Raw genomic sequence first — 16286 nt, forward strand, 5'->3', positions numbered from 1 at the left:
CCAGAATTGGAGGTGTGCAGAGATCTCGGAGGGTTGTAGGGCTGGAGGAGGTTACAGAGATTGGAGGGGGGGGGGGTAGTGGTGGTGGCAGGGAGTCCATGGAGGGATTTGAAAACAAGAATGAGAATTTTAAAATCGAGGTGTTGCTGGACAGGTTACATCATGCACTACAGGAGCCCAATAGAATTAAAACGCACTCCTTATGGAATTTCAAGCAGTGGGGTTTTAAGTCTGGAATACTTTATTTCCCCAGGGCAAACTCCCTTGTAACTATTCAAAAGCAAGATGCTGGAAATCTGAAACAAAAACAGAAAATGCAGGAAACACTCAGCAGGTCAGGTAGCATCTGTGGAGAGAGGACGTCCACTTAAATACCCTCACAAAAGAAAGGTCTTTAAAGACAATAACACATGGTGCAATGTTTACTTTTAAAGAGTTGGGTGAAGCAGCCCAAAATCGGATGGTTTTGCTCGGTTTCATCTAAGCCAGTTGCAGCTCAATGACTTTGGCACAGCAATAGCAGAATTCAGATCTAGGCATAAAGACATTAAAAAAACAAACTCATTTAATTCATATATTGAGCTTAAAATTCCTAGTTGACACAGACATCTGCTTTTACTCCAACAAAAATCCAATTAAAGCTCGGTTGCCAAATGGCCCAGCAGACATTTGCACAAGTTTGAACTTTTCCACTTGGTACTACATGCACTCTTTTTTAAAAAAATAATTCTTAAAACATTTTCCTAGCAAAAGACAATTGGTTTCATGTTGTCTCAATCTCACTGTACCTCATAGCAGTCTTAGTCAGCGCCATCAAAAATAAATTAACTGGTTAGTCAGCTGATGGCTATTTGTGAGATCTTACTGTGCACACAATGGCTACCATATTTACCAATGTAACAGCATTTCAAAATAATTAATTGTACGTGAAGCACTTTGGGACATTTCTGAGACTTGACAAGGCACTATCATTATCACTGAGTTTTTTCCAAGCACTTTTCTCTCAATGTCCAATAAAAAAGCCAGCTAGCATAGACAAGCATACTTGTTCCCCTATGAACTGAGGCGTAACTGTATGCAGAGTAATGTGTAATAATGTGCCCTGATAACAGACATGCTTATTTTCTCTGCATTTCATGTAGGATTTCCATTGCGTGCCCTGTCACTTAAGAAGACAACAAATGCCAGTCATGCCAGGCAGTAAACTATCAAACATGATTATTTACAGAAATAAGCAATTACAGCCAGTTGTTGAAGTCTGTTCAAATAACAAAACAGCTTTGAACCAGTTAATGACAGGGTTAAACAGACAAACCAATCAGTCCAGTTCTTTTGAATAGGTTTCTTTGCAGTCCTTTCAAACAACAACTTGCAATTATGTGGCAACTTTAACATAGTAATACGTCCCAAGGCGCTGCACAGGAGCTTAATTAGACAAAACTTGACACTGAGCCAAAGGAGACGACATCAGGACAGGTGACCAAAAGCTTGGTCAAAGAGGTAGGTTTTAAGGAACGTCCAGCTTCCACCCTAACCACGTCAAAGAGGCCATCCCCTATGGACAGGCCCTGCGAATACACAGGGTCTGCTCAGACGAGGAGGAACGCGATGGACACCTACAGACACTGAAAGACGCCCTAGTAAGAACGGGATATGACGCTCGACTCATCGATTGACAGTTCCGACGGGCCACAGCAAAAAATCGCATAGACCTCCTCAGGAGACTAACACGGGACGCAACCAACAGAGTACCCTTTGTCGTCCAGTACTTCCCCGGAGCGGAGAAACTACGCCATGTTCTCCGCAGCCTTCAACATGTCATCAATGAGGACAAACACATCGCTATGGCCATCCCCACACCTCCACTACTCGCCTTTAAACAGCCACCCAACCTCAAACAGACCATCGTTCGCAGCAAATTACCTAGCTTTCAAGAGAACAGCGTCCACGACACCACACAACCCTGCCACGGTAACCTCTGCAAGACATGCCAGATCATCGACACAGATGCCACCATCACACGAGAGGACACCAACCACCAGGTGCATGGTTCATACTCCTGTGACTCGGCCAACGTTGTCTACCTCATACGTTGCAGGAAAGGATGCCCCAGAGCATGGTACATTGGCGAGACCATGCAGACGCTGCGACAACGGATGAACGGACACCGCGCAACAATCGCCAAACAGGAGGGTTCCCTCCCAGTCGGGGAACACTTCAGCAGTCATGGACATTCATCCACCGACCTTCGGGTAAGCGTACTCCAAGGCGGCCTTCGAGACACACGACAACGCAAAATCGTCGAGCAGAAATTGATAGCCAAGTTCCGCACCCATGAGGACGGCCTCAACCGGGATCTTGGGTTCATGTCACGCTACACGTTACCCCACCAGCGAACAAATGTTATCTGTTTTTAATATAATGGGTCATTTGCTGGCTTTCTCTGCCTTCCGGATGTTTCTGCCTCTCTCTGTTTTTTTTTCCTGTTTGTTTTTTTGTTGAATGTGTATTCGGGGGTTCTGCAGGTGACACCTCTCTGTCTGAACACGGTGATTGCCTTGGCAACGGGCAGTTGCAGGGGCATTCTGTAAACACCATGTATTGTTCTATATGTATAAATGCGTAGGCTTCGAGGAGCTCCTGAACATTTACCTGAGGAAGGAGGAAGCCTCCGAAAGCTTGTGAATTTAAAATAAAATTGCTGGACTATAACTTGGTGTTGTAAAATTGTTTACAATTAAAAAAGGAGAGAGAGGAAGAGCGAATTCAAGAGCTTGGGGCCCAGACGGCTGCCAATGGTGGGGCAGACAGCCATTTGTTGGAAAGGGAGTAGTAACCCGATCCCTACTGATTAGTCTTTCTTGGAATTATGTAGACGTTCCTACCTTCACAGTTATGTCTTGCCTTCATGTCTTTTGCAAACAAGTCACAACCATAACAAACTGGTAAAACCAATAGTCTGATTTCTATGCCTATAAAATCCTTTGAAATAAAGTCTCACTTTGGAGAAGATAATCGGCAAGATTGAGACTTCACTCAAACAACGAACAGCATGCTGTTTATTAATTTATTTTCGTCCCTGTTCCTGTCCTGGACATGGTGCTCAATGTCATGCTAAGGTGCCACCGGTGGCTGCAGCCCTGTGGTATCTTCCCCGAGTACCCATTCTCCCCGGCTAAACCTAGACGATGAACACGGACAGGCTATTTGGCCATGGGAATACAGCTGAGCCTGATCCCATCATTGTTCAACTTCTGCACATCGCCATTACCGAATAGTGATTAGTAATGGAAACCCTCACTGACTTTTCTTTCCCTCTCCCCAGCCAAAGGATACTGAGGCCAATTGTAGTGCCTCATTACCTCCCTGAGATCAGGTAACAGCATAGACTAGGGCTCAAAACCCAGATCTTCCTGATCTGCAGGACTAAGTTACTTGTGGGTGGTATGTTTTCCCAGCAACCAATGGGGGAAGATGTTAAGTAGTTTTTAATGCAAGCTATCAGCGACAAATTATGGGGTTTCTACAATGCATCATGAAATGTGACAGGTCAATGCGCTAACCCTCTGTGGCACTTCCTAGTAGGATGTGGGTTTGATCTGGCCATTACCTGATCTTGTCCAGGTATGCATGGGAAGGCAGAGAATAGAAACTGGCCACTGTGGAACAGGAGGGGAGGAGAACCGTTGCGAGTCAGACTCCGAGGCCAGGATTTTAACCCCCACCGCCCCCAGCAAGAATGTTGCGTGGGAGGGGTTAAAATTTGAAAAATCTACCTCCCGGCTCCAACTCGCCGTGTTCCCGGCCACCCCCTGTTAGAACTCCTTGTGGGCCAGGAGGAGCAGGAGTGCTCCCCCCAGGCTCCACAAGGAATCCTTGGGCCTCCTCTGACCCAGCCTCCCCTCGATCGTGCTGGCACCGCCCCCCCACCCCCCCAACCCAAACCCAGAATCGCCTTCAAAGCCCTTCTCCCACTGACTGCCGGGGACCGTTCTTGCCGCCAAATTCCCACTACCGCCAGGTAGTGTCGGGCGGGACTCCGGGAACTTTTATTTAAATGAGGACTGGCCGTTAAAATCGGCCGGGCTTCCACGTCCTGCTACCGGGCTTGTGCGCATCGTTCCCATCCCTCCGTAAAAATCGAGGCCCTAGTGTCAGATTATGGAGCAGCATTGATATAGGCCTCTCAGTGAATGGAGGTGGTGGTAGGGGGAAAACTGTAAAATAAGTGTGAACTGGGGTGGGAGAAGGCAGGCTTCTCTACTAGTATTCCCATGTTGGGCCGAATGGCCTGTTTCTGTGCTGTAAATTCCATGTACATAGGTGAAAGTTCAAATACCTCAAACAAACATGCAGATATCCACATATTTCCAAGGTTTTTAGGTCTTGGAAGACGAGTCTTCTGTAGCTATTTATTGCCATTACAGGCTGATTCCATTAAATAGAGTCTAGATCGGAATCATTTTTTTTAATAAAAGGGATTTCCCTAAACAACTTACAACTAAGGAACATTTCTAATCTTTACATGCATCACTGGAGCATTTTGTCGGTTCCCATGGCAACTATAACACAGAGAGCACACTTACGGGAATTATCGATACCTCCACAAAAACATGAACTTACTGAGCTGTACAATCTCTCAACGGATAAAACCGCCAGAGAGCTCTTCAAGCGTATTTTTTTGTGTTTTCATGAATGACAGAGGAATTCCTAGCTGTGATAATAAGCCAGCTGTTGCCTTATCATACAGTGGGGTGCAGCTTTGTGTATGTAAACAGATGTTTATTGGCTGCTCGTGAGCTTTGAACTCTCGGGAAAGATTGGAGCGACGACAAGTTGCTCGTTCACAGCATGCACGCTTATAACACTGTTACTTTTTGGGAGAACATCAACTCACCTGTAGATAGGATCCTGCATTATGAGCATCTTGCTCTCATCCCAGGTCCATTCTTTTTTCTGAAGAAAACAAAAAAAAAGGGAAAAATTATTTAGCAGATATCAGTAATAAATTGTCAACTAACCTGAAAGTGAAAGCACTGCAGTGGTACAATGCTGATAGTCTGTGGGGAATGGCTGGACAACAAGTCCAGTTTATCGCAGCAATTGGAGCTTTCAAGACTGAGATCGATAGATTTTTGTTCGGTAAGGGTAACAAGGGATATGGAGCAAAGGTGGGAAAATGGAGTTGAGGTACAGATCAGCCACAATCTAACTGAATGGCAGATCAGGCCCGAGTGGCTGAATGGCCTACTCCTGTTCCTATGTTACGATGCCATCTTTCCCTATCGCTCAGTTTAAACATAATAAAGTGGTGCAGAAGTCTCAGCAATCAAGAACTTGAGGACTTAATACATGGCAGAAGTAGCAGAAAGTACACAAGCTGCAAAATGTGTCCTCAAAAGGAGAAATGAGCCATTGACACTGCTCAACATACTCACAAGTCGTTATTGTTACAGGCAGGAGTGATCATGCCCAATTGAAGTGTATTTTTTGTGTTGCTTGCTTTTACTCAACACTAACAGATTTTTCTATAGAATTATTAAGTTTGCCAAGTTTCATGGAGCTGATTCTGAATGTTGATATCACACTGGGTCCCAGTGAATTCAGAAGCAGAAGTCTCGTAACTCAGGAACCGTGAATGGCTCCTCCTTGGAGTGCCTTACATTATTGTTACACAGCAATGAAATATGTTTTTATTATAGCAGTATTGTATGGGCAGAGGATGAAAGTTGCAGTGAAGTTTGATGGTCAGGATTTAACCATAAACTGAAACTATTTTTTTTTGTAACCACCGTCTCCAATGATTTCAGCTCCACTTTTTAAAAAAAACTAGTCTTGGGTGAGAAAATGGCATAATATAATTGTGAATCAACACAGCATATGTGCTACGTACGGCGGTGCGGTCATGCTGGTGATTCTCCCGATGGGAATTCACTCCTATATATATTCTCCTGGCCGGCCTCCCATCTTCCACCCTCTGTCAACATGGGCTCATTCAATGCTCTGCTGCCTGTATCTTGACTTGCACCGAGTCCCGTTCACCCATCACACCTGTGCTCACTGACCGACATTGGTTCCTGGTCTGGCAACGCCTCGATTTTAAAATCATCATGCTCGTTGTTCAAATCCCTCCATGGCCTCGCCCCTCCCTATCTCTGTAACCTCCTCCAGCCCTACAACCCTCCGAGATCTCTGCACTCCTCCAAATATGGCCTATTGTGTATCCCCGATTTCCTTCGCAACTCCATTGGCGGCCGTGCCTTCAGCTGCCTAGGCCCTAAGCTCTGGAATTCTCTCTCTCCTCTAAGACACTCCTTAAAATCTACCTCTTTGACCAAGCTTTTGGTTACCTGTCCCAATATCTCGTTACGTGGCTCAGTGTCAAATTTTGTCTGATGACGCTCCTGTGAAGCATCTTGGGATGTTTTACTACATTAAAGGCGCTATATGAATGCAAGTAGTTGTTGTTGGGAAATTCCAGTCTCAGTAAAGCTGCAGACGGGAGTCCCTGAGTAGAAGATGGTCACAGTTTCCCAACGAGGATGAGGGAGTCTTTTCCGTTCCTCTCATGCTCAGCTAAATAAAAGGCACCATTCCAAACCTGGGAATAGGTTACCTTGGACAAGCAAGTGGGTTGTGGTTGAGGGGCCCATGAGTATGGCAGCCTATAGAGGGAGAAGAATAAAGAAAACATATGGAGAGAGGGGGGGGGCGGGAGAAATTTTTTTTTGAAGTGTTCTTTTCTTCTTTTACTTACAGCTTACCAGACATCATAGGATCACTGATCTTTTAGGAATTACATAGCATAGAGTTTTACCGAATTTTAGATTTAATGGGTGGAAGGTTTCATCTATTCACTATAACTGCCCTTTCTAATATAAGGAGTCTTACAACACCAGGTTATAGTCCAACAGCTTTATTTGAAATCACAAGCTTTCGGAGCTTTCCTCCTTCCTCACCTGACGAAGGAGGAAAACTCCGAAAGCTTGTGATTTCAAATAAAGCTGTTGGACTATAACCTGGTGTTGTAAGACTCCTTACATTTGTCCACCCCAGTCCATCACCGGCATCTCCACATCATTTCAATTGGACTAACAACAGGTCGATCAGCATTTGAAAGATGAGTTCTGGTGAAAGGTCATGCCTGAAACATTGTTATCTTTTGACTTCAGGTGCTGGTACCTTCTGCTTCTGGTCCAGATTTGCAGCATTCGCAATATTTAAACAAAATTTCTATATTTTTTTAAAATGTTGATAGCACAAATGATTTTTTCTGTAAAAGTTCAATGAAAAATCCACACAGATCTACTATTGTGCTCTAGCAGATAAAAAGACAAAGCAATGCTTTACACCAGCTTTGTTTTTAAAAGTCGAATTTTATTTTTCATTAGCATTATACTAACCTTGGAGACATTGCCCAATGTGAAAATGCTGATGAGCAAAAAAGATATCACGGAGGGCAGAACTGAAACAGACAGAACTTCTAAGGCATCTGTTTGTATAGAACATCAAATACCGAAACCCAGCTTAGCTTCTGGGGAATGTGTCCATTCCAACCTTTTGCTTGGAATTCCTCAACCAGGATTATATGAGCATTCTGCCCACGTGCTGAGCCATTCAAAGTCTATAGCCTCTGTCAGGTAGGCAGGTTACTGAACAGTCCCCCAGCATTCACCTTCTGGTAGTGCCTTCGACAAGCTTATTGCGGGGAGGGTGGTTAACTTTAACCTAATCTGCCCGGCGGGAAATTGATGGGGTTGGATCAGCCGCTCGTTTTACACCCCGTCCGATTTTACTTTCCATTGAATTTATACCTTTATTATAAAACTATGATCAAAACAAAGGAAGTCATCACTTTCTCTTCAGCGTAGCCTTCCATTAGCACTTTCTTTACTGCAGTGAAACAAAAACAGTCTCAGGGGCACACGCAAACAAAAACCAACTTGCGTTGGCCTCGAAATTCAATCCCTGTGCCGGAACGGTGAGGCCTGAGGCACCCCAGATATTGGGCCTCAGGCCTCATTTCCATGAAACGGGAGAACTACGGAGGGTGAGACGCAGCTTGCCCGGCAAAGCGTCGTTGACTATTGGGTCGTTGTGACACTAGCATCGGCTCTCAGGGGAGTTAGTAAGGGGGGCAACTGGGGAAAGAGAGGGGGAAATCGCTGGCTGGGGTGAAGCGATCGGGCCTCAAGCCGAAGGGGGGGAAAATGAAATCGGTAGTGAGGTGGGGAACGGCCTGCGTTTTTTTAAAAAACGTGGGGTCCTGCTCCTCCCGGTTCCACATTCAGGCAAGTATATTTTAAAAACTTGCCTTGTGGGTTGCGGCCTTAAAGTGGCCCCTGTAAGGACCGCCCGTTAGGCCGCATGTAAGCCTGGTATTTCAGAGTCAGCTGGCTGCCAACTTTCCCCCTCAAACAGGCCTGTTTCAGGCGTGGGCACTGCATGTCAATTTTTTGCCTTTTACCAATATGGCGGGCAGAACACTTCTAGCTTGTAACGAGCGTGCGCTTGCTGCCTGCCATTTTGGAGGCTTAAGAAGCCGTTTAGCACCCGCACAGCTGAATTTCTAGGCCATTTTGTTTTCTGTTTTAATTTCAGATTCCCAGTACTCACAGCTTTTACTTTTTTTAAATCTCTGGTATGTGTTTTGTCAGTCTCACTCATGGCCAGCTTTACATCAATTCACTGGGGCAAAAGTGCGTTCACCTCACCTCCTTCTCACCACTGCTCCGCATCTCTCCAGCCAGACAAGGAGCATCTCAAAGATCGAGCCCCACCATTGGTACCTCATTGGTTCTCAACCACAACTCCCAAATCCATGGTCAAAGGCTCAGAATATGTGCAGTATTCTTTTAACAAACTGAAAATCTGCATTCTCTCCTAAAATCATGTTAATGAAAATATTACAAAGCTACAAGCATTACTGTTTTACTGGCCAATATTTATCCCTCAGTCAAAACATCACTCAAAAAGATGATCTGGTCATTATCTCATTACTGTTTGTGGGAGTTTGCTGTGTGCAAATTGGCTGTTGCACTTCCTACATTACAACAGAGACTACAGCTCAAAAGTATTTCATTGACTGTAAAGCACTTTGGGACATCCTGAGGTTGTGAAAGGCGCTATATAAATGCAAGTTCTTTTCTTATTGTGTGTATTGAAATTACAAACCGATAATTAAAAATTTATGCTTTTTAAAAATGTATTCAAAAATATCACACATTCAAAAGTGTAAAGCGTAACATGAGGAAACAATGTTATAATATACAAAGATTTAATATTCCAAAACGACTTACAAGGAGAGTCATCCAGAATGAAGTCGGGGTTACTCTCCTGTCCTCGTCCTTTGCTTCTAGACTCTTGACCATCTAAAGTATGCAATAATCAATAACACAATTAATAATCCAAAATACTAAAGCACCAATAAATCACCACAACAAAAATCCTCCCTCCTATCGCAGACAACCAACGCACTACAAGAAAACCGGTACAAAATATACTTGCTGCATTAATGAATCAAATCGGGAAAACCTCAAGTGATGAACAACAGAAGCAGCAAGCCAGCAATACATTAATTTATGCATTACTTACAATAAAATATCTCAACGCTCGGAGAGAAACCCACTTTATAACAATGACATTCTCAAAAAAAAAGTAGGAACAGCACCCCTCTCTTAACTTTAAAAAAAAACTCAATGATGTATTAATAATGAGAAAAAATAATTTGCATTAATTACTACAGGGAAGTGAATTAAGATCCTAACATAGTGTTTTTCTTTTTCAGATAAGAAATAAACCAACTCCCCCACAAGCCCTCCTCCTTCAGAAAACAGCAAGACCCAAATGTCTGCAAAAGCTCTGATTTAGAGCTTTAAAAATTGCATCAGGAAACAGCTGACAGAATGAAGGGGAAACCAAGCCTCAGTCAACTCATCATCTCTGTAAATTAGTCCTGAACAGCAGCCATCCCATCGTATCAGAGGTGTTTTGCAGTCAGGTGACTGTAATGTGTGATCCAGTGTCTGGTCAATTCCTTCTCATGGTATTTGTAATGCGAAGTGAAATCCTTACACAACCAAGGCACAATCTGAATCAGCATTACTTTACTTATCTGTATTTCTGACAATCAGATTTCATTCAAGCCGTTGTGTTCCTTCTGAGCAACACCTCATTCACAAAATCTACCCTAAAATGGTACGTCTTCAAGTGTTTGGAAAGCAAACAAGGTTGCCAAAATCTTTTCGATGAAGAATGTGTCCCTTTTAAAAAAAAATGTGCCGCTCGGGGCCAGTGGGCACAATTGATAGCAACCGTGAAATGGATAATTTTTCCACAATGTTTTGAAAATTAGCCGTGAATTTGGTACAATTTTTGATTCACTACTTGATGAAGTGCAGAATGCAATACAAATGCATGAAAACATCCTGAATAATAAAAAAAACACCATGTAATTTCTGGGATGAAAAGTATTACTGAATATTTCTAACTCCTTCACCTCGGTTTACCCCAGGTATTTTCTCTCAGGGTCTGTTTACATATCGGCTGTGTGCCTGTTGTCGGTGTAAAACTACCAGCTTCAATTTATTAGCACAAATTCAGTGTGAAAAGGCAGCAGTCAAACTACACATAGTCCAATTCAGCTGCGATGACTCCACTGGGGCCCTGTTGTGGAGCTGCACTATGTCAGATCCAACATCACAATCTTCAAGTCCAACTATCTCAAAACAGGCTGATAGATTTGTGTCAATAAATAGCTTCACGGAGTTTGCAGCTGAATGTGACAAGCCCTCTGAGGGTCCCGCTGGCTTCCTGGCAGTTTTACCTGGTGATTGCGGCCGTCCCCACTTAGAAGCGGGTTAAAAATCCGTCGGGGTCCCATGTGCGTCCTGGTACCCTGTTTCGCACTGATTACTGAGGCTTCTGCCAGCGTCCAGCGGGAATCTTAATCAGCTAAAAACTGGTGGCATTAAAATTGGGAAACAGTGGGAGCGGAGCAGGAAATGGAACAGCTCAATTTGAACTGCTCCCCCCCACTCCTTTCCTGCCAATTGGCGAAGAGTTAAAATTCCCCCCATATTATCTCTGCAGTTTGTACATTTGGTTCTGGGCCTACCGTAGCTAGAGACTATTAAATTAAAGGGCAGGGTAACTGGAGGGGCAGGTCAAATTCTGGTTTGCCTATAGGTTGCACATTCTTTTTGTATAAATCACATGGGACTGTGGGTTGGAACAGCACCACATGGTGTAAGGGTGGTGGCATCTCAATCTCAACATACTCGTCTGCTCGGAGAAACACGACACCTCTCCGCATGGGAAAGGGGAGAGAACTGAATGAAGTGTTCACTGAGTCCATCCGTATGCAACTCCCAGCATCTGACTAAGAGGTTGTCAGCCATGGCTCAGTGGTAGTACTCTGGCTGTCGCGTTTTCTACATTACAACAGTGACTACCCTTCAGCAGAGCCTATAAGCTGACAGCCATTCTGTTATTCTCTATGAAGAAGTCCTTAGAGGAGACCTTTTCTTGGTCTCCTCTAAGGATTATTTTATAAAACACAACTGACACATAAGGAGGTTCGTATGCTTACACTAACTACTTTCCCTTATTTTTTTGAATGCCATTTTGTGCTTGGGACATTAACACACAGGGTGTGGGGAAGTCTGAAAAATAAATAGACACCGACTCAGAGGCAACCGAAGCATCATCACTCCGACAAGGATAATGGAGTTCCCTTCTGCAGTTATTAAAACTCTTCCTGTAAGGATACAGTGACTGTGCTGCTTGCCAACATACTGAGGCAGGTAGCCCAGAAACGACTGGACTAATGTATGCAGTATTGGGTTAGAAGATTGAAATTGACCATTGCCAACATTCATTACAATAAGAAAAAATGAGATGGACACAAGGACATCAGCTTCTTGCTTTCTCATATCCTCGTATAGATAACATGAGCATGAAAGCATAGAACATGATTAACCTAGACACTGCTTTTTAATTAGACTTGCAGTGTGATGGCTCCCTGTGGTAGCTCCTGGCTGTTGCATCAAATGACTGCTCTTGGATAATGAATAATTTGGAGGGACAACAGGGTTGACAAGTCTTAACTGATTACAAACTTTTACTTATCTTTGAACTGCCTTTTACACAGAAAGCAATAGATCTGCAAGGTCATTCTGCTCAATAACTGGTACATTGCTTAGCTTTGCAGGTTTAAAATCCGGATCAACCATTCAGAAAAAAACTTGCAGATTGCAGTTAATAAGAACAGTGTTTGAATGCACCAATGTGCCTCTCTTACATCAATGACTTAAAGGAGCATTATAACCTTAATAGGCCATCTTTGGGCTCGTTTAGTGGCAGAAACAGCCTGCTTTGCAAGCGTTACTGTGACGCTGCCTTTAAGGGTCAGAATTTGCTGTCAAAATAACGGTGAGGCTAATGGCGCTCTGTGTTATTTATGTGCAAATGGTACAGTAACTTCAGGCGAGGGGCAGATGCGCGGTTTAACTCAAATATCCAAAAGCTGCTGTCCGAGTTGAGCTGATGCGCCATTAGCTTTGTGAAAGCGGCATCTCTCTGTCTGCCTCACCATTGAAATGCATTGAACGGTGTGAAGTTGCTGTATTTGCGCAGTAGATACGAACTAAACTCACCACAGAAAGTTAGGGCTTGTCCATTTCAGTCTAAGTATCCTTTTAACGACATGATGAGTGTTAATCACTGCCAGTTCTCTGGCACTGAAAAGTAACTATTACAAGTGTCGAGTCTCATTCCTTCAAATTTTAATAGTTGTTGGATATTTTAAAAATGCAAAAAAATGTTTACTTTTCCTTTCTGTCTCTTTTTTCTCTCTTAATCCAATCTTTCTTTCCTTCTCTTTCTGTACCTGATTTGACATTGAATTCACCCAGTCTAATTCACCCTCCTTCTCAGTCCTTGCACTGTTAATTTCACAATCCTTCAATCTGATTGATTAAGGAGATACACAGTTACTTGCCCTGTTCACTCAGGTCTCTGTTTCCCTCACTGAGACGTTATCAGCTTGCACTTTCAGAAACTTGCCACGCAAAAAATTTAAAAAGCTAAAAGCGCAGGGGCAAGTCTAACTAATGGCAGACTCCGATAGATGCCCTGCCACTGCAAAATTATGGCCCATTGACGTCCAGCGTGAGTTGGCACTGCACCTTCTGCAATGTGAATTCTCACAGCACAATTCTTAAAAGGTCTAAGTTTCAATAGAAACAGAAATAAAAATAATGGGGCTTATTTTCCTGACTCTTTGCCCCCAAGGAATGCCTGTTCCCTGGTGCATAGTTCAGGAAAAAGCGGGCAGAGATTCTTTACCCCTGTCTCCAGCCCCTTTACATTGCATCAGGCTTTCCAGGTCCCCGCAGGTGAGTGGGTGCTGTGGGGGAAGGGTGGGGATGGAGCTGGGCCTGCAACTGCAATAGGCAGAGACCCAGGGTTGCTTGAGTAATGAGGCGGGAGGGGGCATTCCTGGCTTTTCATCTCTATTTCCTACAGCATCATCAGTGGGCACCCAGACGGAAGAGCAGCTGAAGAAGGTGTTGATAGGCTTGCACTGGGACCCTTCTCAGATCGGAAGGTCCGAGAGATCTGGCAGTCAGCTGAAGAGGGCCAAAAACTGGGAAGTTGGAATAGTTTTACAACTTTCTCAATTGGAGTTGCAGGCTTATAGGCAGAGAGGAGGCCAAACTGCATTTTATTGGAGTCACCAACACAACCACATTCCCCTTTTTCCTGAACAATGCACCAGGGAACAGGCATTCCTTGGGGGCAAAGGTCAGGAAAATAAGCCCCATTATTTTTATTTCTGTTTCTATTGAAACTTAAACCTTTTAAGAATTGTGCTGTGAGAATTCACATTGCAGAAAGTGCAGTGCCAACTCACGCTGGATGTCAATGGGCCATAATTTGCTGTGGCAGGGCATCTAACAGCATCTGGCCATCAGGCTGGCTTTTTTTTTTGCAGAGTGTAAAAACTTCACATGCAGATTTTTAAAAAAAAAATCAGGCTTGGTACAGAACGCCTGAAGTCTCCACTTTCCAACCACATCTCGTAATTATTAACAGTTGCATCTGAACCGCGGCCACCAACAGTAACCAGCTCATCACTTCACAGACATACAATATAGGTAGTGGCGTGCGTAAACAGATGTCACATTCAATCAACACCACAGCCGAGGACCAAGACCTTTACAAGGTCTGTCAGGGACCAAAGCCGAGTCCTATAAATACTCTGGGGGTCAAACATCTGAGCAGCCGTAGGAGTCGTAAATGAATAAACTTCACAGCAAATTGCTTCTAGCTGCACACAATGAATCAAGAGAACCGCAAAGCATGAACCTTCAGCAGTGGATGATGATTGAACGCTCCATATTGGCAGCATGTAGACTTTGCTGTTAATCACTACTTCAAAGCCCGTCAAGGTCAACCCACCTTCTTCTTCTTCCTGAGGAGGACTTTGACCCCATCCACTGACACCATTATATTCACTTTCTTCTTCTTGATGTTCTTGGCTTTGAATTCATACTGAAATAAAAGGGATGGAAGAGCTCTGTTAATATACTAATAAGTGATGCCATCCTTATCCATCAGAAAAAGGTATATGGAGAACATTATCCGCCATTTTACTTGAAGGTTTAAATGAACCTCCGAAGCCCCCCCACCCCACCCCACCACCTTTCATATTAAAATAGCAAGGGCACAGTGTGTTTCAGCTGTGCTGCAGGATCGTAGGTCACAAACTTTTACCCATGATTTCTCTATGTGGCAAGTGCCACTGGGCGAAGACATTTGCCCCATGGATGGAGGGAGGGAAACATTGACTTATCCTGAGTCATTTATCACTTGTTCTCAGCAGCCAGCTCAGAATCAAAACTGGCAGACGTCAACTGGGCACTTCAACCCAGAAACTATATGTAGAAGATTTTAAAAAGAGTACAACTTGAAAAAAGGTTAGAAACAAATGGATGCATATATGCAGACCATGATTTTGCTCTTTTCCTGATAAATGATAAATGACAATGGCCTTTACAATGGTCGCATATGACAGAGCAGTGAGTCATGATAAGATTACAGACGGGGAATTGCTTTGCACTGTTGTGGTAGCTTTGTTGAGGCTAGTGAATCTTCTGCAGCACAAAACAATGTAAATGTTAAAAACAGAAACAAAGCTCCTTGCCAGTGAATACCTGACCCATACTGACCGATAAGGTCCCAGGTTCCATCCCAATCTTTGCTACAGCAGTAAGGATGCTACAAGGCGGCTCACCACCACCTTCTCAAGGGCAATTAGGGATGGGCAATAAATGCTGGCCTTGCCAGCAACGCCCACATCCCATGAATGAATAAAAAAATAAATTTGGGCTCAGTGCCGCTAAATTGGTGAGGGGAAGATTGACCAGAGTTCCTGTTTCTGATCGTTAGCCATTAAACCCTGCCAGAAGTGGGGTTGCCAAACAATGGAATTCAAAAATTGGTGAGCATGGGGGAGGGGAGAGGAGGGAAGTAGTGAGCAGAGCGGCCAGCAGGGACAAGGTCAGAAAGATTAGGCGGTACATTCATGGTCATAATGGCAGAAGCAACAACTTCCATTTGTGCACAGCTTTAATGTAAAAAAATGTCCCAAGGGCTTCACTGAAGGCGCAAGGAAAAATGGACACTGAGCCAGGAAAGGAGAGATTAGGCAGAATGACTAAAGGTTTGATTAAAGAGATGGATTATCAGGAGATTTCTTTTTAAAAAGGAGAGTGATGCAGTGGAAGAAGCGTTTACAAAAAGAATTCCAGCGAGTAGGACCCAAGCATCTGAAGGCTCTGCCACCAACGACTGAGCAACGGGAGGGTGGTAGATAACAACGGCATACACAAATTCTGTCGGGGAGCAGGGTGGGTGAAGGGTATTTGGGTGAGAGGAGGATGAAGAAATAGAGGGGCAAGGCGATGGAAAGATAAGGACAAGGATTTTAAACTTGAGGCATTGCAGCTAATGTATATCAACAAGAAGTGGGGTGATGGGTTAGGGGGTACAAGACACATGCAGCAGAGTTAACAAGTTGTAGTTTATAGAGTTTAGAGCGTGGGAGGCCAGTTGAAAAGTGGGAAAAAGTTGAGTCAGGTCTCAACCAGTGGGAAGAAACGGTCATAAGCACCAATTGGTACGGACAGGTCTAGAAGTATCAGCAAGTACAAGTAAGGTCATAAATAGCGGCCAGTAGGGACAGTCATATGTACCAGCTGGTAGGAACAAAAGTTCCAAGT

The 16286-nt window shown here is 44.0% G+C and overlaps 1 protein-coding gene across 6 annotated transcripts in view; it reads right to left on the minus strand.

The window, feature by feature from the left end:
- nos1apa (nitric oxide synthase 1 (neuronal) adaptor protein a) overlaps nucleotides 1–16286 on the minus strand; it is a 381173-nt gene that overhangs the window by 191558 nt on the left and 173329 nt on the right. For 4 of the 6 annotated variants that reach the window (XM_067990661.1, XM_067990660.1, XM_067990659.1 and 1 more), the window contains 3 exons: nucleotides 14464–14556; nucleotides 9300–9371; nucleotides 4898–4956 (listed from right to left, as the gene is read on the minus strand). In XM_067990661.1, the coding sequence (XP_067846762.1) occupies nucleotides 4898–4956; nucleotides 9300–9371; nucleotides 14464–14556 (224 nt within the window). The remainder of the gene's footprint in view (nucleotides 1–4897; nucleotides 4957–9299; nucleotides 9372–14463; nucleotides 14557–16286) is intronic. The other 2 variants (XM_067990662.1, XM_067990664.1) reach the window with 1 other exon arrangement.

Source organism: Heptranchias perlo, chromosome 9 (assembly GCF_035084215.1).
Source record: "Heptranchias perlo isolate sHepPer1 chromosome 9, sHepPer1.hap1, whole genome shotgun sequence".
NCBI classification, from domain to species: Eukaryota; Metazoa; Chordata; class Chondrichthyes; order Hexanchiformes; family Hexanchidae; genus Heptranchias; species Heptranchias perlo.